This window comes from Lynx canadensis, chromosome D2 (genome assembly GCF_007474595.2).
Source record: "Lynx canadensis isolate LIC74 chromosome D2, mLynCan4.pri.v2, whole genome shotgun sequence".
Taxonomy (NCBI): Eukaryota; Metazoa; Chordata; class Mammalia; order Carnivora; family Felidae; genus Lynx; species Lynx canadensis.
The window spans coordinates 20,015,406-20,038,159 of NC_044313.2; the positions used below are offsets into that span (position 1 = coordinate 20,015,406).

Sequence of the window (22,754 nt, forward strand, 5' to 3'; positions counted from 1 at the left end):
GTTTTAATATTTTTCGTGACAAGATGACAATGAATGTTCTTTAAAATTAAGTGCAACATTCTACAGTCTACTATAATATACTTACAGACTATATCATAGTATACTATAATATACACTTAGTATATCATAGTAGTTTGAGTTTTTTTTTTTTTTTTCAACGTTTATTTATTTTTGGGACAGAGAGAGACAGAGCATGAACAGGGGAGGGGCAGAGAGAGAGGGAGACACAGAATCGGAAACAGGCTCCAGGCTCCGAGCCATCAGCCCAGAGCCTGACGCGGGGCTCGAACTCACGGACCGCGAGATCGTGACCTGGCTGAAGTCGGACGCTTAACCGACTGCGCCACCCAGGCGCCCCTAGTTTTTTACTCTTCAAATACTACATATTATTTTCCCTTCCAGATGTATTATTGTTAACGTCCTTTAGGATACAAAGTAATCAGGGGTGCCTGGGTGGCTCAGTCAGTTAAGCATCTGACTCTTGGTTTCAGAACAGGTCATGATTTTGTGGTTTTGGGAGTTCAAGCCCTGCATTGGGCTCTGTGCTGGCAGCATGGAGCCTGCTTGGGATTCGGTTTCTCCCTCCCTCCCTCTCTCCCTCCCTCCCTCCCTCCCTCTCTCTTTCTCCCCCCTCCCCTACTTGTGCTGTCTCTATCTCTCTCAAAATAAATAAATAAATAACTTAAAAAAAAAAAAGTATTCAGAGTTTGCCAAAGCAGGAATTGCATAATTTTTCCTTCCAGAGTTGAATATGATACTCAGCACAAAAGAGAAACTCAATTCCTAAAGAAGGCAGGCTACCTGGAGTTTGAAAACCTTCCATTCTTTAAGAAACACCTACGATGTACAAAGCACTGTAATAGTTACTGGGGATAAATCCTTAAGCAGTAGAGATTCAATTTCTGCTTTCATATAGCTTCTAGTCCAATGAATGAGACATGAATTCTTCAGTCAGAGAACTGTATGTATCTACAAACTGTATATTCACAAACGTGCCATCAGGTACGTGACTACCTTATCTACTTTGGCAGATGAAGAAAAGCTTCCCAGAAGTTATGACTGAGTGGAAATGAGTGTTATTAGACAGACACAATTTGGCAAAAGGGGAAAGAACAGAATATGTGCAAAGACGGTGAAGCAGGAGGAAACATGGTGTACTGAAGGAACTGAACGGCAGCTAGCCAATATAATTAATCAGAATTGTATATGGGGCAGGAGTGGTTGCACAGATACAAGTTAGGAGGTTATGATGGTTCTCCAGGTTGAGAGATGGATGGCATCTCATGAGGAGGGTCGTAATGAAGATAAGAGAAAAGAAGGTAAATTCATGAAGTATTTAGGAGAAAATCAGCATTACAGTGAAGCCAGGCAGACTAGTGGTAGTAGAGTTCTAAAGCTGACAGATATTGAAATTTTTCAGTTGTGAGACCAAAGAGTTAAAACGCTGGGAATTTAAGCTTATCTGATGCTCCTCAATGAGCCAGATAGCAATTGCAGCCAGGTTTTCTAATACCAGTAACATCTCAGGAAGGGTAATTTCAGGAAATGTGCCAGAAGGCCATGACCAAGACTACAGTAAAGTCAACCAGGTATTTAAAAAATAATTACATATTATAGATCCCACTTCTGAATTGTCAGTTAGAAGGATACCAAAAGATGAAATTACTGAGATTTTCAAGGTACATGCTTGTAATATCACATTACATCACTTATTTTCTCTCCTTTGTACTTGTGTGAAAATAAGATTTCAAGACTTATAATATTAGGAGTTAACATTCACCCATAAATTTATAAAATAACATTTTATATCAGGAAGACCATATTATACCTGACAATATTAGGGGGGAAAAATCAGCCAACATTATATCTAAAAGATCCTACAATGTCAGAGAAATGAATGTCATTGTATGACATACAACATACCCAACATCCAAGATGCATAACAGTAACAACCTCGACACAAGTGCTTTTTGTTCCCCAAAATAAAACAAATATACTCATAACTCTATTCCTTTCCTTGTTTAAGATGACTACAAGTGGAAATTCTTACAAGTATTCTTTCTCTATGTATATATGTATATATATGTATATATACATATATCTATATATGCTCTATGTAACCAATATAATGAAATTTCTTTTAAGTCCAGTAATAGGCTTAAGGTTAACAGAAGTCTATAAGGTCTCCTTCAAATGGACTAACAACCCCATTTCCACATACCCTGGCACTGGAAATTGATCCTTGGCTCCTCTAGTCCATGAAGCAGAAATTTTAAACGAATGTAAGGAAAAATCACTTCTAATGTTCCACTTAACATACTAGTTCTCATCTATAGGCCCCGGCCTAAACCCTACCCATGGGTGGACCTTAATACATTCTGAACTCTATTTCTTTCTCTTTCCTTCTTATTACTTACATTTCCATGAAAAATTATCTTCCTTAACCTTGGGTGGTCCAGTATATACACAATCATTTTCCCATGGGTACTGTAAGAACAACATGGCATGGGGGCGCCTGGGTGGCGCAGTCGGTTAAGCGTCCGACTTCAGCCAGGTCACGATCTCGCGGTCTGTGAGTTCGAGCCCCGCGTCAGGCTCTGGGCTGATGGCTCGGAGCCTGGAGCCTGTTTCCGATTCTGTGTCTCCCTCTCTCTCTGCCCCTCCCCCGTTCATGCTCTGTCTCTCTCTGTCCCAAAAATAAATAAACGTTGAAAAAAAAAAATTAAAAAAAAAAAAAAAAAAAAGAACAACATGGCATGCCTGTAGTTTTAAAACTTTTCTGATATGCTATGTTAAAACATATGGTAATTAGCACTGTGGTCCTACACACAATCACAGAATCCTAAAAGGAACACTACCACAAAAGAGAAATAGCACTGAGTCAAAACTCCAAGCTGAGCAAAGTGTAAGTCAACAGATGACAAAGACTTATTCATGACCTGCAACATAACTGGTAAAATCTAGAAATGAATGTCTAATTAATGCCTCTATAATCCTTGAATTGTTAGTAAAAATGTCACATCTGCAATGATGGAAGTGGTATATTGAATAACTAATATAGTAACTGATCTCTAAAAGTATCAATAAATCAGTGTCATAGAACTTCAGGGGAGGTAGGGACCTTGGTGAGTATGTAGACCATCCCTTCATTTTACAGATGAGAACAGAGATGAAGAGAAAATGTAACGATATCATTTACCTGATTTCTATAAAATAGGAAAAACTCAATAAATACTTGTAGCATAACAAAACCCAGGCCTGGTTTCCTATCTGGTACTCTCTGCACATCTCTAAATTAAAAAAAAAAAAATTTTTTTAACCTACACGTGGGTTGAAAAACCCATGAATTCTTGAATATAGATCCTAATTGCTGAGACATTAACCAGAGAAACTGTGAACAAGAAAATTTGTATTTATTGTTTTAATACTCTATATCATGTTACATATTTTCATCCCAAACCCATCATATTATAGCAAACCCTCTAGGCCCACACATAAAAATATAACATATCAAGTTCATGGGTAATTAGTTTTACAATTTTGAAAATTAAGTTTAAAAGATACAAAATAGTCTTAATGATGAAGCCAAAAAAGAAAACACAGCTTTAACGATTAGTCAAAGGGAGAAGAGTGAATCCTAGTTTTGCCTCAGCAGTGTCAAAAATAGAGTGGGAAGATCCAACCTTTTAAGCTTAATTATTATCTATAGGAGCCTCAGGTTTCCTGCATCAATTAGTAAGAGCCCCTACTCCTGCTCTCTTCCCAACCTGCTTCTTCAAGTGACTACTCAACTACTTGTCCGGAGTTCTCCAAACTCTTCAACCAAACTTAGTTACTGAGAGATTGCTCTGTACCTCTCCAAAAAAAAATGCTTGTATTCTCTTTGGGAATCAGGAAAAAAGGTCTCATTTAATTCCTCTTACTGATGGAAAAGACAACATCTGTTGATTTGAAGATGGCCTTTTGAAAACTTCCTATGAGATGAATCCTTAGAATTTGCTGGCCCTCTGGGACAAAACACTGAAGAGACAGCCAGACACTACCAAAAATTTTCAAAAAATGGAAGTCAACTGTGTCTGACTACACCCAGACAAGCATTTTCTAGGGACCTCTTTGGACTGAAAAATAAGCATATTCTTTGTGTCATTTGTTGTTTTTAATTTAAAAATTTTTTTTTTCAACGTTTATTTATTTTTGGGACAGAGAGAGACAGAGCATGAACGGGGGAGGGGCAGAGAGAGAAGGAGACACAGAATCGGAAACAGGCTCCAGGCTCTGAGCCATCAGCCCAGAGCCTGACGCGGGGCTCGAACTCACGGACCGCGAGATCGTGACCTGGCTGAAGTCGGACGCTTAACCGACTGCGCCACCCAGGCGCCCCTGTTGTTTTTAATTTAAAATCTCCCTTACCAATTCAATCTTACCCAATAAGAGACAACACTTTCATAGCATGGTCTTCCCTTTCATCCATAAACAACAAATAGACCATGCCCACTAACTTCCTACTCTAAATATTTTTATTCCTTTAACAAAACCCTTGATTCTGCTTTATATCCTGCCTGAGCTATTTCTGGGTTTTAGAAATTCTTGGATCATCCAAGTTTAAGGCTGGCCCAACATTACTTTTAGCACTCGGTTGCATGCATGGACACATGCTGTGAAGTCCCTCAACTTACTGTCCCTCTCCATCCGTCACAGACCTCCTGGCTTAATCCCAGCAAGAACTCTTTAGTGGTCTTTCGGATTCCACTTCTTCCCTTCCACACAAAGTCAGGTTAGGATATCCAGAGTTTATTATTTTAAAAGGGCCAAATCTCCAAGGACGGTCGCAAAGGAACTCATTTGGCTATTATTCAGTGCTGCTCTAGACTTGGTATTAGAGAACTGAGGTCACCAGGGCCTGCATTTTTGCCCGAGCGTGTGCTCCCTCCCACCAGCAGCCCTTTCTAAACCTCCTCCCACAGCTTGCTACCTGTTGGCAGTGCTGGTGTTGCTGCTCCCGTTGCTGTGTTTCTGTGCCCGGGTCAATCTTCTTGGGGGCTTTGAATGCTGCAGCCGCGGGCTCGGCATGGAGGGGAACGTTGAGGCATAGCCATGTTCACACTCTAAAGAGACAGCAAGAAAAAAAGATGTAACAGGAACATACCCAAATCCATGGACCCACAGATCGGAAGTCCCTGCAGTCACACACTGCTAAAAGCAGCTGCAGGAAAAGAGGTAAAAATTTTTCCACTTTTTGGAAGATAAAATTCTCAGTCTTTGCCAGGACACCAAACCTGTGGCATTATCTACAGACCCAGCCCGTCACCTGAAAGGTGTACAGATACCACCTCCTCAACCAAGTAAATTCTCCATCCTCTCCAAAATCCTCTTCGCCAAGAATTCTTGACTCAAACACGCTGCTTTGGGAGACTAGTTACCATTCACTTCAGTTATCTCGCTGGCCTCAAAACCCCCTTTAACTCTCCCCATTCTAGGTGTCTCCTCCCCAAGCGCCACATTTTCACGTACTTCAAACAATTAGATCGCCTTGTCTCAGAGGACATTTTCTCTCCTGCCACCAGTTTCAGAGGTCCTGCTCTTCGCTCCCCCGCGTCCTGACACCTGTCCCTGATGGGGTCCCATCTCCTCAAACCTCAGCTTCTCAGGGGCCCCTCCCCCACGGGTGGCCAGCCTCCTCCCCACTAGCTCTCCAGTTGGCCTCCCTTGCGACGCCCCGGGCCGAGTCTCCCCTACCCCTGACCGCGCTGCTGCCGCCCCCTCCCTGCGGTGCGTCCTGCCCTCTCTCCTCCCCAAGTCCTCGGGTTCGCGCCCACTCTCAGCACACACCCTCCCGCTGCTCCCGCCCCCCCCCGCCCCCAGATCCCCCACACCCGCCTCGCCTCACCCTCCCCGCGCACACGTGCCACCCTCACACACACGCACGCGCGGCCGCTCCCGCACCGCCCCCTCACGGGCTCCAGGTGCCTACCATCACCGCACCCTCCCCTCGCACCCCTGCTCACATTGCACCCCTGCCTCGCCTCCCCTCACACGCAACCCCGTCTCCCCTCACATGCACTCCTGCCTCCTCTCACAGGCACTCCCCTCCTCACGCGCACCCCTGCTTCCCCTCACACGCACCTCTCCCTCCCCTCACGCGCCCTCCCCTCCTCACACACACCCCTGCCTCCCCTCGCACGCACCCCTCACGCACGCACCCCTCCTCACTCTAACCCGTCTCCCCTCACGCACGCATCCCTGCCTCCCCTCACACGCACCCCTCACGCACCCACCCCCGCCTCCCCTCACACGCGCACCCCTCCTCACACACCCGTCCTTACACACGCACCCCTTCCTCCCCTCACACATCCCTGCTCACACACGCACCTCTCCCCTCACACTCACTCCACTCCTCACGCACGGACTCCGGTCCTCACACATGCACCCTCCCTCCCCTCACACGCCGCACCGCACTCGGAGGAGAGCGCGGGCTCAGGTGGTAGCGGAGGCGGCGGCGGCGGCGGCGTCCAGCCGTTACCTCGGTCCCGGCGCTCCAAAAACTCGGCCGCCTCAAGCAGGCGCTGCACGTTGATCATCCGCACCCGCTCCATGGGCACCGCTGGTGGCGACCGGGGCCTCTCCGCGTTCCCTTCCCCGGCCGACAGGAGGCGCCGCGGGCGGCTACAGGCCGGTGCCGCCCCGGGACATGTGCGGCGGGCGGGCGGGCCAGCCCGGCCGCGGCTCGGCGCGCTCTCCGCCGCCCTTGCCGCCCCCGCCGCGCCCGCCTCGCCCGCCTCGCCCGCCTCGCCCGCCGCCGCCGGCAGCCCGCGCGCGGTTTGTTTACCTCTCCGCGCGAGCACGGGGGAGGGGCGGGCGCAGCATCGAGGCCCGCCCCGTCCCGCCCCTTCCTCTGCCTCCTGGGAAATGTAGTCCCGCCCCTCTTACTGCACGCCGGGAGTGGTAGTACGCCGACCACTTCAGTGCGCCTGCGCCCTGCCGAATTCCGCAATGGCCGCTGGGAGATGTAGTCCCGCTTAGCCTCTGTCTTCAGGGTGTAAGGACTAAGAAGTTATCGGGGCTTTACTTCTGGGAAGTAAGAATTTGAGCGAGGTCCCAGGAAGCTTCTTTCTTAGCGACTCCCAGCGGGTGCCCAGAAGCTAAAGCATTCTTTATCTGAAGTGCCATGTTCCAGCCCTCTGTCTAGTACTACTTTTTCCAGTAACTTCCATGCCTCAGTTTACCCATCGCAAAATGTGCTGTTCGGCCAGCACATACAGAAGCATTTGAAAAACCAAGATCACTGTTCAGAAACAAGGGATCTGATCCCGTCAGAGCCAGAGAGGGCTTCCATAAGGCCCTTCTTCCCCCCTTAGTTTCCACACAGTAGTTTTGTTTTTCATGGGTTTTTTAAATCTTATTTTTAAAAACTTCTTTCTCCTCAAGCCCCTCACTAGTGACTTTAGAGGCTCGAAAGCCTCTCTGGTGCTGCAAGTGAAGGATATAATTCAGTGGGTAAGTGATTTGGTGCTGAAGTTACACAGGGCTCAGTTCAGATCCTGACTCTGCTACTTACACTAGCTGCCTGGACCCTTAAAGCCTCATTTACTCATGTATAAAATGGATACGGTCACTCCATTTATCCAAACATTGAGGGCCTGTCATGTGCCAGGCACTGTACTAGACATAATGTGTAAGGAGAGAAACAGACATGGATCCTACTCTCAAGGAGTCTATAACCAGTAGGGCTTATTGTGAAGATTCAATGAAAAAATTACAGCACTTAGTACATAATACTCAATTAATGGAAGCTGTGATGACTGTTTCCACTCTTGTTCTCCTCCATAGAGAGGGAACTGAAAGCAGTGGCTAAGGAGAGCAGGTACCATAATAAAGGACTGCCAATGGCTACCCTCACTGTCATTCTCTTTCCAAGTCCTCAGTCTAACAAGCCCTCGAAGTCTAGACCAGAGTTTCTCAACCTCTGCATTATTCACATTTTGGACAAATAATTCAGGAGGGTTGGGGCGGGGGTGGACTTGTGCTTTGTAGGATGTTCAGCAGCATTCCTGGCCTCTACCCACTAGATGCCAGTAGCACACTACCAACCAAAAAGGTCTCCAGACACTGCCAAATGTCTGCCGGGGCCCAAAATCACTTCCAGTTGAGAACCATTGGTCTAGGGAGAGGAAGGGCAAGAGGGTCAAAACTGTTGAATGCTCTAGGAGCAAGCTGGGAATTGTGTAAACATCCATAACTTTTTCCCACCCTGATTATTTTAACCTGCTTGTGGACATCCAAAATAACAGGAAGCTCTTGGTGAGGGGAGAATTTCCCCTTCCCTGTGGTCATTCCAGTGGCTACTGCAGAAAATATCATCTCAGAATGAAAATCTTACTCTCAAAAATGTTATGAGATTCATGCTGCATTTTAATGCCCTCTCTCCTCCACTCTTTTTTTTTCAAAGTGAACAAGATTCCCAATGAGGTCAAAAGCTGCAAAATTATGTCGGCCCTTTTAAATATTACATTTGGCACCACATTTAAGAACCAAATAGGTGTTCCATCAAATGCAGGGAGACCCAAAAGTGAAGGTGTTCACAAGCCACAGGAGAGTTAATTTTGCAAAGACTTTGAAACAGGGACTTTGCTTCTTCTGCTGTTGGTTAGGTCACTTCAGATACGGGCTTTCCCACCGGATATCAATAACTCTCAACAAGGGATACATTGGGTAAGGGGAAGAATGGAATAATTTAAAAGAAAATAGCTATTCAACAAGAAGACCTGTTGGTTGAGGGCAAAAATTATTGGTTGAAAGTTAGTTTCTACCACTTGTAGACTCTTAATCTTTAGATCCCAAATTGCTAAGGGCTACTCCAGGATTTAAAAGAGGTAAATTTATGACCAATAAAAGTCTCCCCAATGGGAGGTAAACCATGTGACATGCAGTCAAGAAAAAAAAGTACCAACTGAAAATGCACTTGGGATTAAATCCATAGATCATAAGCCCTAGCAGGTTATTAAGGGAAAGCAAGATACTTGGTGCACGTGCCTGACCTTTCACAGTTGACCTCCAGATGAACTAACCAGCCCTTCTTTTAGAGCCATGGCCAAGAGGGAGATGAGGAAATGGAAAGTAGGGCAAGAGTCACCAAAAAGGCCACCTGCATATGTTAAAGAAAAGTAGAGGTGATGGTGATGGTGAGCAGTGGGGCAGTGTTAAGGATGGATTGATGTGCAGGAATATTCAGTCTTTTCTAATAGCAATTGAAGGTGCCATTTCCTTCTCCCTGCTCGGGCTCCCTGAGGTCTTGCTTTGACATTGGCCACAAGGGCCTCCCACAGCACAAAGCTTGGGGCTCTAGCCTCAGGAGAGTAATGCTCCCCACAAACCATCCCTCAGCACCAGTCCCAGCCTGGAGGAACCCAAAGGCAGCCATGGCCTTTCTTTTGCTCAGATGAATCCAGTTTGCACTACAAATGCAAATGTGGAAACTGAGGAAAAGCAAGGCTTCCAGAAGGCTTTTGCCTTCTGACAAAAGAACCTGGAATCTTACCCACAGTCTCTGGTTCTGTCCTGTCCCTAAAATATCTCTCTAAGGGAAGCCTCATTTGAAGATGGAAAAAGTCCCCCTGAATCCCCCAGACCTGTAACAAACACAGCCCAGATGGGGAAAATCTGCCCTTCAGAGTAAACAGGCAAAGCTCTCCATTCTTTGGGGTCCTTTCCATCACAGTTTACTCAATGCAAATTTCCAAATGACTTATTGCAGATTCATGAACAATGGAGGGGGCTGGTCTGTATTATATCTTTTCTGCAGACAGGAGAGATAGAAAGAAGGGAAGGGACCATGAGGTTAAGCTACAAGTCCAAAGTCACTGTGTTGGTGACGCCTGGCACTTAATGAGAGTACTTCCCTGAAAGTGCAACATGCTTACTGTGAAGGGCACTGTTTTCTGCAATTATCTTTAAGGATGGGGGGGTTTTCAAATAATGAAGGTTGAAGATGGAGGAAGGGTGAGTCCTGAGCTCTTAAATGAAAACCGTAATAGCTATACATCTTTCCATCCTCCACCCCGAAATGGCAACCGCAGCCTCCTTCCTACCTCTCCCCTCAGGGCCCAAAAACGTGAAGAGCAGTAGAAAACCTTTCCTTCTGCCCAGTGAGTCAGCCTTGCCTAACTTCATGCGTAAGCTCTCCTCAAGTCAGCGGCAGCTCAGAACTGCGGGTCTGTGTGCAGCCGAGATAAATTTGGGTCTAGAAGGGATGACGTAATGCTAAACCCGAGAGGTAGCTGCCGCCTCCCAGGGCTCCAGTCGCCAGGGCTGCCGGCTGACATCCCAACCACACGGAAAAGCACCAAGCCACCCAGGTGCCTGAACTGGGGAGACAGGGAAAGAAAGGACATGGGGGTGGGAGGAAACGGTAGGGGGAGGCAGTGCTCATCTGAGATCGCTGAATCTGGAAGTTTGTTGTTTTTTAACTTCAGTTTTCTGGTGAGATCAGGCCACTGGCAGAGGCTCAAACAGCTGCACTTGACTTCCATCCTGGCCTATCTCTTCCCCCTTAGAAAAGGGCTTTTTACAATTTTATTAAATGGCCCTTATTACAGCAGCCCATTTCGGTGATTATAATGGATGCGTTAATTTCTTGAATGTGCTTTTTCTTCCTTTTTGCATTAACTTGGATCCAAGAAGAAATCTGCATTGCAGGACTCAGTTAATATGCACATCTAAGCCACTTGCTGACCCTGGAGCATCCCACTTGGGGTGTAACTGATCAAGTATTCTGGATTTTGGAACAGGATCTTGCCAGGGACATGCCACATTAATGTCCCCCCCAAATATCATTTCATGGTTTATTTCATAGAAGTTTATATCAGTAAGCTTATTCCTCAATCCAGTCTCCATTTTCCATTTTTCAGATGAAAAAACTGAGGGGTCAGAGAGGTAGGGTAACTTACCCAAGGCCACAGAGCTGTCTATCAAATCCGATGGAGCAAGGATTAGGATTCAGACCTACAGGCTCTCATCCTGTGCTCTCAACTCATCTTTATATTCTTTTTTGGTTGTTTTTTTTTTTTTTTTTGGTTGATTCGTGTTCTTAACAATAAATAAATATATAAGTATTGTGATCTTTTAAATTTGTGGAGCCCCAAACCTTTAAATATCAAGTTACATTCCAAAGGGATCCACAGCCTGCTTTTGTTTTCTGTTTAAGGTTCATTGTTCTCTAAGGAAAGCGGTGGCCTCAGAATCAACTCCTTTGCTGGTGATGACCACAGAGCCGTGGGCCTAACCTCATTACACTGCTATAATTAAAAGACCACCACAGGTAAATAATCTTTATTGTATGGAAGTAGTTTTCTTCATCAGGAATGCCTCCCAAATACTTTTTTCAAATGACATTTCATCATTTGTTGTTTCAGTCACCTATTATTCTCCTTTAGTTTGTGGTTGTAATCATCTATACTGGTAGATGTTGTGAGTTTCAGCCATCCCTGGCATATAGCCTGGTCAGCCACAGTACGTTATTCTTTTGAAACAGCACCCATTCCATGAGTTAATATTTTCTTTAGAATGTTTGTATCTGTATTCAAAAGCAAGAATATACTATTTTTTTGTTGCATGTATCAGGTCTTGGATGCAATCAGCAGTTCTTTCAAACATAGATGCAACTTGATTTTAAAGCCTTAAAAAAAAAAGATCGCCAGAGGCCTTCCTTGCTGCTAAGAGGATGCCCCACATTCTTGCCACAGTCCTGGGTAACCCTCCCTCCTCTGCCAGGAGTCTGGCTAGAGCTGCCCTGCCCCCACCCATTGGCATCACCACTCCCTTCCAGGCAGCAGAAACTTGTAGAGGTCACTCTTAGGCTCAGCTAGGCCCTGGACACTATTAATTAAATCACACACCTAGCCTGCTGCTTTGGGGCTGAGTTCTCAGCCTCGGGTGCACCATTTAGAATAAAAACACCAGGCCCTTGCTTGCCCAAGGACATCAGTGATCTCGCCATCTCTCCCAGCCCCAGCATTCTGATTCTGGGATTCTGGGATTCCCCAGAGACCCTAGAACACTATGCCTCCATTTGCATACCAGCTTGCATGAAATGAGAACCAACTGTGTACATGACTGTGCTGCTCATACAGTCAGTTCATGTAATTCTCAGCACACCTCTGAGATTCCCTGTTTCACAGATGAGGCCCAGAAAGCTTAAGGGATTTGCTCAATGTCACCTAGGTAGTGACTGGATTCAAACTTAGATTTTCTAATTCTGGGACCCCACAGCATTCATCAAGGTATGTTCAATCAGACAAAACAGACAAAATTGGTTAGGGCAATGGTCTCAGCCAGGGGTAATACCAACCCCCAGGAGGCTTTGGAAATAAGTAGGAGTGGCTTTCTTGAGTGTCACAATGACTAGAGGGTCCTGTTGGCATTTACTGAGTGGGAACCACGGATGTTACAACCTGCATTATTCTACACTAATCTTCACAAGAAGAACTGCCTCACCAGTAGCTCCCTTGTTGAGAAGCACTAGGTCAGAATAGAGAACAGAGAACTCATCATTCATTCAACAGATATTCCTTAAGCATCTATTATGTGTTGGGCACTAAGCTAGATGCTGAAGATAGAATAATTAACGAAACTACTTAATGGTCCCTGTGCTCCAGGTGCTTGTATTCTAGCTGGAGAGACTGATGATAAACAAGTAAAATCATTGCAAATTGTGATAAATAGGATAAAGGATAAATGATAAATGGGGGGTTGCTTTAGGTGGGTAGAAGCATCAGGGCAATCACAAGGGCTGTCTAGGCTGGCTTCTCAAACTTAAATGAGCAAAAAAATCACCTGGAAATTGTGGCAAAATACAGATTCAGATCCAGCAGGTCTGGGGTGGAGCCTGGGAGTCCCATTTCTGACAAAGTGGCAACAGATGCCAAGGCTGTGCATCCTTGGACCACACTCACTCTACATAGTCAGGGTGAGATAAACTATTGAAAGGCTTAAACAAGTGACATGAACCCAGTTATATTTAAGATCACTCTTGCTTCCTCAATCTTCACTGAGGAGAAGAGGTTGGACCTATGCCGACTGACCAGAACCAGCCTGCCCACACTGTCACGGTGGCAGTCAGGGTCTATAGCTCATCTCCACAGCTCACACGTGCCTCTCGCCCCTCTGGCTTCTGTGGCAGAAGCCCTTGGCTCCAAGCATGGCCAGACCAGTTCCCCTACGAGCTCGAACGCCTTCAGGAAACCTAGCATAGCCTCATAGTGTATGGATTCACACCCTTGCCACCCTAGTGTGCAGAACCACAGGAGCTCTACTGGTTGGGTGAGTTCCCCAGGGGGTGCTGGGCAAGGTGGTGCTGCACATGCAAGTAGCAACACCCTAGACCATTGCCCTTCAGGAAAAGGGCCCTAGTCAGACTTTACTGTCAATACCCAGAGAGCCCTGGAAGGTTTTGGCTGCCCTCTCTCTGTCCCAGGATGAGTGGGAAGTAAAGGAAGTCACTCCAGGGAGGCATCCCCAAGGGGACCCTCAGCTCGTAATTCAAACAGTCCAGATTCCATCTCTTGCCTCTTGCCCCCTGAGGCCTAAGTTCTCCTAGGAAGAAAGAAAAACCTAGGTTTGAGTCTCAGCTCCGCTCTATGTTAACATATGACTTTAGGAAAGTTAGCTAGCCCTGCTAAGGCTAAGGCTTTCCTCACTTATAATGAGGATAATCCTAGCACCCTCCTATTCAATGGTTGTGAGGATTTAATACAAAGCCCCTTGCATTGTGCTCGTACATAGTAACTGCTCAGTAAAGGGAGTCATGATCACTATTCCTCTGGAAAACAGAGAAAACATTGCACCTGTCAGCAGTCCCCTTGGGGACAGGTTATCAGACTCCTAGGAGACAGACAAGAATTCTTTATTGGTCTTTATTTGTCTATCATTTGCACTGGAATCTGAGCTGGAACTCTCCAGTTCCACACCTCCTGCACTTTGAAAGGACCAAGCACAGTGCTTGGCTCCTGGCAGGTCTTAGAAATTATCTGTTGAACTGAGCTACATTTTACAGCTGGTGAAAAGAATGAAAGAGGGTCATATGCAAGGCACTCAGGGCCTTAAAAGAGTCAAGAAATATGGTATGGGAGGTCAGGTGTGGTGGAGGTAAGAGGGAGATAACACAGGGATGCCATAAGGCAGTCTGGGCCACCGTAGAAAGAAAAACAAAGGCCATCCCAGCTCACACTTCGCCACCCATGGCCACGAACAAAGCAGCCCTGGGCATGCCCTCCATTTTAATACAACAGTATTAAAACTGTCCCAAATCATCTTTATTCAAGTATTCTTGCTAATGGCCCTAAACACACAAGAGTAAAATATCTCAAATAGGAGGTAATCCAAATCCCTTTTTATTGGCTTTAGTTTGAATTTCCTAATCTCCCTCAGGACACTATGTTTATCTTTCTAATTTTGCTGTGTTTAAATTTCCTTAGCAGATGCTGGAGTTGGGTACTAGAGATATGTGGCCAAGGGCATGTTATATAGGAGGGTGCACTTGGTAGGAACACTGGTATGGACAGTCCTCTAAGTACAGAATGCCCCGTTCTGGAAAGAACTGAGAGTGGAATGTGTTTATTTACAAGGCTGCTCACGGGGTACTTAGTTCCTAAGCTCAGGTAGTAAAACAACAACAACAACAACAACAACAACAACAACAACAAGTCAGATCTGGAAAAATTACAAGGATAAACACAAAAGACTTTAAACATGGAGGTGGGGGTAGGGGGTGCAGGGAGAGGAGGATAAATTTTGTTCTGTCTGTAATGATGTCTAGAACTGAAGACACAAAATCCAAGTCAGGTGTAATTCTACATTGTTGGGGTTTAAGACAAACGAATTTCTAAAAACTGGCACTGGAATAGAGTATACACTCCATGAGGGCAGGGACTGTTATCTCCAGGACCTAGCACAGTGCCTGACATAAAACAGTATGTGCTCCTTAAACATCAGTCTGAGGGAAGGAAGGAAGGAAGGAAGGAAGACATTCAGGGAACAAATTTAGGGAGAACCCCTGGCAAGAAACATAATTCCAAATAAAAGTATTTGCCACAAGGGCCTTTTAAAGAGAGTTTCTCTAATTTAAATTTGTTTAAAAAAAAAAGAGATCTTATTAACATATATTTCCTGGAGATTTATTGCTCAAAACAAGGGTCACCTGAACTTTCAAAATGTTTCACAAGCAAGGGGCCTAGCGCAACTCTGCAAAGATGAGGAAGCAGAGAAGGAGGCTCAAGTTCTGGAGGGGATGGTGGCAAATTCCCATTATTTTTGGCCAGAGAGATCAAGTCAGCTGTTGACAGCTTTAACACCTCCAGCCAGGCCACTCAGGGACAATGATATCAGAGACAATTACTTCCCTTTAGTAGCAGAAGAGCCAGAGAGCAGGTGTCTGTCCCTGTGGAATTGAAGCCACTCTTCAGTGTGAGCCCAGAGCTCCACCCACCGCCCCCAGAGGAGGCCCCTCTGGGAAGACTTGTATTTCTCCTCCTCAGATAAGGCTTGGGTAGCCATCCTGTCACTGTCACTGCCTTTGGACTCCTCCTACTTCCCCCAGCCCCAGTGTAAAAGAAAATTTTTTTTTTTCTAAATGGCAAATTCAAATTAGCTTCATTTTGAAAGACTATTGTGAATGTTGCAATGGCCTTTGCAATAACCAACCGGCCACACCCTAGGATCAGTAAACCAGGTTTGAGAATTGCTGACTTTATAAGCACCTGACCTGTAAAACAAAAGCCCAGTTTGGGGCTCTGCTTGTAACCCATTCTCACACCAGGCAAGAGGCCCAGAAGAATCTGGTTCTGCTTCTGCTGTGTCATGTTGGGCAAGCCACTGTCCCTCTCTGGGCTTCAGCTTCCCCATCTGTAATAGGATGATGGATGCTCTGTGACCTCTGGGGCTCCTTCTGGCCCTGACACTCTGTCTTACCACCTGCCTCCTTTAAAAACAAAACCCAAAATGGAGTGGAAGGAAGAATGGGAAAGGCAAGAGAATGGTTCAGAAGGCCAGTCTGCAATACGGCCTCCCGCTCCCCATTTCTGCCTGCCGAGAACTGCTTTCTTCATTCTGCAAGAAGATTCCCATTTCTTGCTGGGTTGTTGCCTTTTCACTCCTTCTCTCTCTCTCCTGTCTTTCTCTCTTTCTCTCTCTCTCTCTCTCTCTCTCTCTCTCTCTCTCTCTCTCTCTTTTAATCAAAGCCACAAAACCACAACTTACCTCCCCCAAACGGGTCATTTGGAAGCCAGAGCTGTCGGGGGTTAGGTGTGTCAGGCCTGGCATGCTGGTGGTATCTAAGTGAAGACCAGGCCAGGGCAGCCATGTGCTTCTCCTCCAGAAACCCGGTTTAAATCAATATTTATCCAACTGTATTTATAGAAAGTGGTGGTGGTAGGGAGGAGGGGGTGGGGTAGGGAGGCAGGGGGGATCTAAAACAGAACAAGCCACAATGACTGATGCAAATCTTTGTGGCCAATTCGTTTCTGCAGGGCCAGGCTTTTTTTAAAGGCAAAAGACCGGCTTTTGATGAACCTGCTGTTGGCCCCAGTACCATAGCAACAGCCCAAGTCCTCTGATATGCCCAGAGGACGGACTTGGGAAAGGCAGCAGGAGGGGGTGGTGTTTCCTAGGAGCCTAAACTTGAGTTAGGGCCAGGAGAGTTGAACAAGTCTGAAAAACAAAAACAAAACAAAACAAAAAACCCTCTCTGGTTGGCTATTCTGTCCTCGGCCTTACTTCTAAGCCTTTTCTAAGCAGGGTGTGTACAGGAAGACCTTGAACAATCAACAGAGTGTTTCAAATACCCGCTCTGCTTTAGGTTGCTGGGTGACCTTGGGCAAGTCATTTTACCTCTCTGGACTTCATTCCTTGACTGGAAAACGTGTACATGCATATATGGTTAAGACTGCAGGCTCATTCGGGAATCAGAGGCCTAGGTTCCAAAAATTAGCTTTGCCACTTACTAAACCATATGACCTTTGGGCAAGTTACTCAACATCCCTGCACCTTGGTTACCCCCTCTATAAAATGGGGCAATAAAATTGCACACATCATGGCGTTGTTGTGAATACTGGAGGAGATAATGCATGTTTAGCCCCATACTTGGTATACAGTCAGTGCTCAAAAAATGGTAACCAGTATTCACAGTATGTAATGCAATTAGTTGCTGCTGCAACATGCTAGAATCTTCTTCATTTCCCTCAGTTTTGCCTCCAAACTTTTGCCCAGCCATCCTCAGATGAAAATTCCCATTTCTGGGTATGTCAATGGTACAGCATTTTCATCAGCAAGGGAAGGTCAGTGAACATGCTGTCTTGCCTTGGAGCTGACGGAAGGAACTTTCTTTCCCCCCACAAACCAGGAATGGTTCAATTCAACTTCTCCGAATTTCGAAGGCTCTGTTCCCTTTCCCTGGGCATCCTCTGTAGGGTGCCTAGTCCCTGGGAGCTCTGGGACTCTGAAAGCCACAACTATCCTCAAAGTCGACTTCTGGCATTTACCAGTGGGCAGAGATCATATTTAAAACTGGAAGAAAAAAGCTGAATCTGAGAAACATAATTTAGGATACAGCAAAAACAAAAACTCGATTTACGAATGTTCTTTACACAGGGCGCCTGGTGGCTCAGTTGGTTAAGTGTCCGACTCTTCATTTCAGCTCAGGTCAGGATCTCACAGTTTGTGAGTTCGAGAGCCCATGTTGGGCTCTGCGCTGACAGCACGAAGCCTGCTCAGGATTCTCTCTCTCTCCCTCTCTCTCTCTCTCTCTCTCTGCCCCCCCAACAATAAATAAATAAACATTAAAAAAGTGTTCTTTACACAACTCCCCAAAAACCAAATGTCCCATTCCACTCCCACCATAAATGAACCCACAGAATTTTCAGGAAAGAAGCAAGTGCACATAGTACATGTTCAATACATATTTGCAGAATGAATGAATGAATTGTAAGATGCCCGCTATGCAGAAATGTGACCTGCTTGAACATTAGTTGCCATCAAACCCCTTAATTTTAGCATAACTTGCCCTAGTCTCCTGCTCTCTAAGCTAGTAACATTCATTTTCAGGGTCACAGTTGATGACAGTGGGCACTTTCAGCTCTCCAGGCCTGAAATACCATTTCTTTGCAGCCCCTGGTCTTTGTAGCCCAAGGGCACTCTATGTTGATTACATGAAACTTCCCCTCTCCTTGGAAGAGATCAGTATTTCCAATTCTTCTCCAAGTCTCCAGAAAGTCTATTCTGTGTCCCCTGGCCTTCAAACCTGATCACTGTGCCATAGCCAGTAAATGACAAATCCAACCAATCAAAGAATGGACATTAAATGTCTTCTATATGCCCAGTGGTATGCTATATGCAATGGTGACATATACTGAAATATTATTGGTGATCTTTTCCCTTAGGATGCTAATCATCTCCCTGTGAGGATAAAGCTAATACATAGGAAGCAAGTGGAAAATTGCATAGTACTGATTATCAACGCTCAGAGACTATTTATTGAGCACCTACTATATTCTAGGTACTTTAAATGTTTAAATAGAGTACCTCATTTAGTTCAGCAATGATGTGAGGCTGGTGTTATTGTTATCCTCATTTTACAAAAAAGAAATGGAACCTCAGAGGTTAGGTAACTTGCACATACAGTCACAAAGCCAGTAAGCAGTGACGGAGGAATTTGGGCCCTACTCTGGGTAACTGTAAGGTTTTCATTCTCTCAACTACCCTGAATTAAGAAATAGCCAGAGGAGGCTTCCTAGAGGAGGTAGGAACTTACCTAGGTCTTGAAGGGTGAGTAAGAAACAGATAACCCCAGTGGAGTAAGAGAATGAGGCCATTCTAGACAGAAGGAAGAGTCTGAGTCAAGCACAGAGGCATGACTGCGAAGCCTGCTTGCTGGTGGACCTGCTGGACGGGAGCAGAGGCGATTACATGGGGAAGGCAGGGTGGGGCCCATGAAAGCACACAGCAGCAGCTTTTCTCCATCAGGAAGAAGAGGCTGCCCCTTGGCCTGTCCATGCCTGGTCCAGGAAAGCACCTCACTCTAAACCCAGATAATCCACTCCAGAGGGCGATCTATGGCTTCTACTCCCATGTAATCATTCTTCTGTATCTTAAGCACTGCCCCCCAAGTGACCCTCCCCAGACACTGGGAAGCCCATTTCTAACCCTCTAGACGTTACACTACAGTAGCTTTTACTTGACCACGGAACAGCTTTTCTGCACATAACACTGCTTTGTGAATCTCATTCTTCCTCCCTTTCAGTTTAACCTTTTCCAAAACAGGAAGTAAATATTTTTCTAATTATCAGTCGGTCCTAAATTGCCACCCCTTCACTGTACCCCAAATGGATAGAGGTGATGCCAGAGATGATTTATATATAACTTCTGATTTTGTGATAACGGGTCACAGTCTCCATGATTAATATTTCTGGAGACCTTTAATTTGAGATCCTTAAGGATTCGCATCAGTTGTAACGTCAGGAGAATGTACCCACATATCCTTGGGAATCCTTGCCTTGCACAGAACAGTCAATACTGGGTGACTTAATTTGAACCCCTTCCTCCTGAGGAGGCTCACCATACCTACTGGGAATAATTCAACATTGTGGCCACAACTTGGTGAGCACTCCTCCTACTACGGAAACCTCAAAGAGGCAATGAAAAGCAGTTCTGGCAACAATGGAAAATAAGGCAAGCGGCTGCCAAGTAAGTACTTTGCAAACAACAGTAAAAACGAAACGTGTGAACTCGTGACCAGGGTCTACTGGAGCATTTCGGGAAGGTCTCACCGAACCCGAAATGAAGAATCAAAGCTGACACCCGTCTCAGGGGAGAAGAGCGTCCCTTTAAGAAGGGATTGTAGCAGCTGGCCACACTACAGCTCCCAGAGATTTCCTGGCTTGCCTCCTGGCTCCACCCACCAGTTTCAGGCCTCAGCAACGCGTGATGTCAGAGAAAGCTGAAGCTGCCGATAGGCTGAACAACGCAGCTAGGTCAAGTCCAGTCAGAGGAAAGAAGTTTGTCTCCATGTGGAAACCATGTGTCTCTAGCTGGGAGGGGGAGGAGGAGGAGGCGGAGAAACTGAGATCAAGTGATTACAGGGGAACTGGCTGAAATGAAGGCGGGGAGGTTGTGCACCTGAGCCGGCCAGCAGTGCCCTTTGCAGTAGTGACCTAAAAAGAGAGAGAAAAAAAAACAAAACTTGCCCAACAAACAAAACTTGAGCCCCCTCCTATCATAATGAACATCATAAACAGCTAGGATCCCTGCTTCCTTCCAAAAACCAGGGACCTGAGAAATGCTGGAGTCCTATCGGAACGCCCAGATCCTCCTCCCTCCCCCAACGACTGAATGATGTAAGCGTTTCGGAAAGCGGGGCTCTGAAGCAAAACAAGCCCCGCGCGCGCGGAGCGACCCGCAGTGCCCGAGCCCGGCGCACGCACGACCCGCCCCCCAACTCGCGTTATTGCTGTGCACACGCGGACCGCCGTGACGCGCGGGCATTGTGTGCAGCGAACAGAAAACAACGGCGAGCGCCGCCAGCGCGAAGAAGCGCCCCCAATAAATTGAGGCAGATGTAGGGCCCGCCGTTTTCCGTACCGGGAAACCCAGCCCCGGTGGGAGGTTGGAGGGGGAGTCGAAAGTGGGGAGGATAAAGCAACCCCCGTGGGCCGCTCCTGTTTGCAGGGGGCATAATAAAGGGCCTGGCGATGGTAGCCCTTAGTTTGCTGGAGGTCACCCTCGCCTGCGTGAGCTGCTGGGGAGGGGACGAGGGCCTGGAGCAGGGTCCCCGCATCCAAGCTGGGCAAGGCGCAGCGCCCCCACGCTCTCGGGGAAATCTGGGGGCCGTTGGCATCACGTCATGCAGAGCCAAACAGCGGCAGCAAATAGAGGCAACAGAGCTAAAAATACTCCCGCGGGGAGCCGGCCGGAGGGGGGGCAGTGGGGCCGAGGGGCTGATTACGCACACGAAGTTGACTTTGACTGGGGCGCTGAGGTTCCTGAACCCCTCTTCGGGGGCTGCTGGGCTTGCAGCGCGGACGCTCGGGAGAGGGACCAGGAGGAAGCCCCCTGGCTTCCTCCGCCACAGGAGCCCCAGTCGGCTGCCGCTGGCCCGCCCCGTGAGGGGTAGCCCGGCCCGGCGCGCCCGGCCCTCTGCTTACGTGACTGGTGGCCACGCCGGAGCCCCGGCACGGGGTAAACTAGGAGGTGGCGGCGGCCAGGGCGGCGGGGGAGGGTGGGGGAGGCGGCAAGGGGGGGCGGAGGTCTCCGATTGTCTGCGGGTGAGGGGGGGGGGGCGGGACGCGGGGGAAGCTCCAAACGCCTTCTTCGTACACCGTGCTGGGGGTGGGGGTCCCAGGTTTGCCACACACTGCCAAGGTGCCCTCTTTTAGTGCACCCCCACCAGAGTCGGTACCACGGGACAGACTCCAGAGAACCCCGGACAGGGGTGGGGGGTAGCTAAAGAAATCGCGCCCCTCCCCCCTCCAACAAAAGCAAACACACCAAACAAAACCACGTCTTCACCCAGCTCCCTACCAGCTCTAGCTTTTCAGAAACTACCCTCCTGACAAATGCACCTCGCCCCCCCCCTCCCGCCCGGATGAATAATCGCAAACTGCTTCGGCTACACAGCCAGCGATGCGCCTTTCTCGCAACCCAGGCACTCCGAGAAAACAGGAGAGAAGAGAAAGAAAAGAACGCACACAACCGTCCTCCCAACACAAATCCTTGTTTTTGCCTCCAGCCACTGCACAATTGCGCTGGCAACACACGGTTACTTTCACCACGGAGGCCTGGGGTGTTGGTCAGCTAAGGTGTTTTTGTGTTTGAGGACTGTTGTTGTTGTGTTTTGGGGGGAGGAGGTTGCAAGATCTGACACGTTGCAATCGGACCATTTTTTTTTTTTCCCCTCGCTCTCTCGTCTCATTGATCTTCCTACTTGTTCGGACAGATTAAACAGCCTGGTTTTCCCTAGTCTATCGGTTTTTCTGCCTTGGCCCTTTCCCCCTTCTCGCAGCTATTATTTGTGAGGACTGTGCTGGAGACACCGCACACGCGTGCCCCCGTTAGGACGCTGAGTCGACTGCCTGGGAGGACTGGGGGACCCAGCAGGCAGAGGCAAAAATGAAACAAACAAATACAAAAAGGAGGCCAGGCCGGGGTGGGGCTCCCAGCACCCCTCTCCCCAGCACTGCTCTCCACCTGAATCGGCCGGGGGGGGGGGGGGGGGGAGAGGAGGACGACAGTAGAAATCGACAAGGCAGGCGTTCGCCTTCCCAGACAGGCGCGCTCACTCGTAAGTCGTCTCCCGGAAAATAAAGAAACCTCACACAACAGCCCACACCTTCTTCCCCAACTATTGTTTCCTGCGAGATCCCAAAGTTTCCTTTTAGCTGTGTCCCCCTCGCCAAGTTTCCCGGGCGCAGGACGGCGGGTCCGGGGCAAGCTGCTGGCGCTGCCCGGCCCAGCCGGCCTGTTTGGTGGAGGGAGGTGGGGGGGGGGTGGCACCCCAGGGCAACAGAGGTGCTGGGGGACTGTATCCGTGGACGCGATGGCCTGAGCCCTGCTACGAGAGGGGAGGAAGAAGCACAGTAGACAGAAGGGAGAAGCAGAGCCGAGCCAGCCAGACCAAGCCCATGCCGTGGAGGGCTGTTTGGTTGTTGTTGTTATTGTTGTCGTGTGTGTCTGCGTGTGTTTTTTTCTCCAGCCGCTGAGCTCTGCCTACGATT

General features: G+C 47.5%; 1 protein-coding gene across 3 annotated transcripts in view; it reads right to left on the reverse strand.

Moving 5' to 3' along the window:
- Positions 1-22,754, reverse strand: part of MXI1 (MAX interactor 1, dimerization protein) — an 82,686-nt gene that overhangs the window by 59,032 nt on the left and 900 nt on the right. The window contains exons 1-2 of one of the 3 annotated variants that reach the window (XM_030335346.1): positions 16,249-16,366; positions 4,973-5,105 (exon numbers count right to left, since the gene is read on the reverse strand). In XM_030335346.1, the coding sequence (XP_030191206.1) occupies positions 4,973-5,105; positions 16,249-16,351 (236 nt within the window). In that variant the 5' untranslated portion in view covers positions 16,352-16,366. Of the gene's footprint in view, positions 1-4,972; positions 5,106-6,520; positions 6,689-16,248; positions 16,367-22,754 lie in introns of those variants that run through there. The other 2 variants (XM_030335347.1, XM_030335345.1) reach the window with 2 other exon arrangements.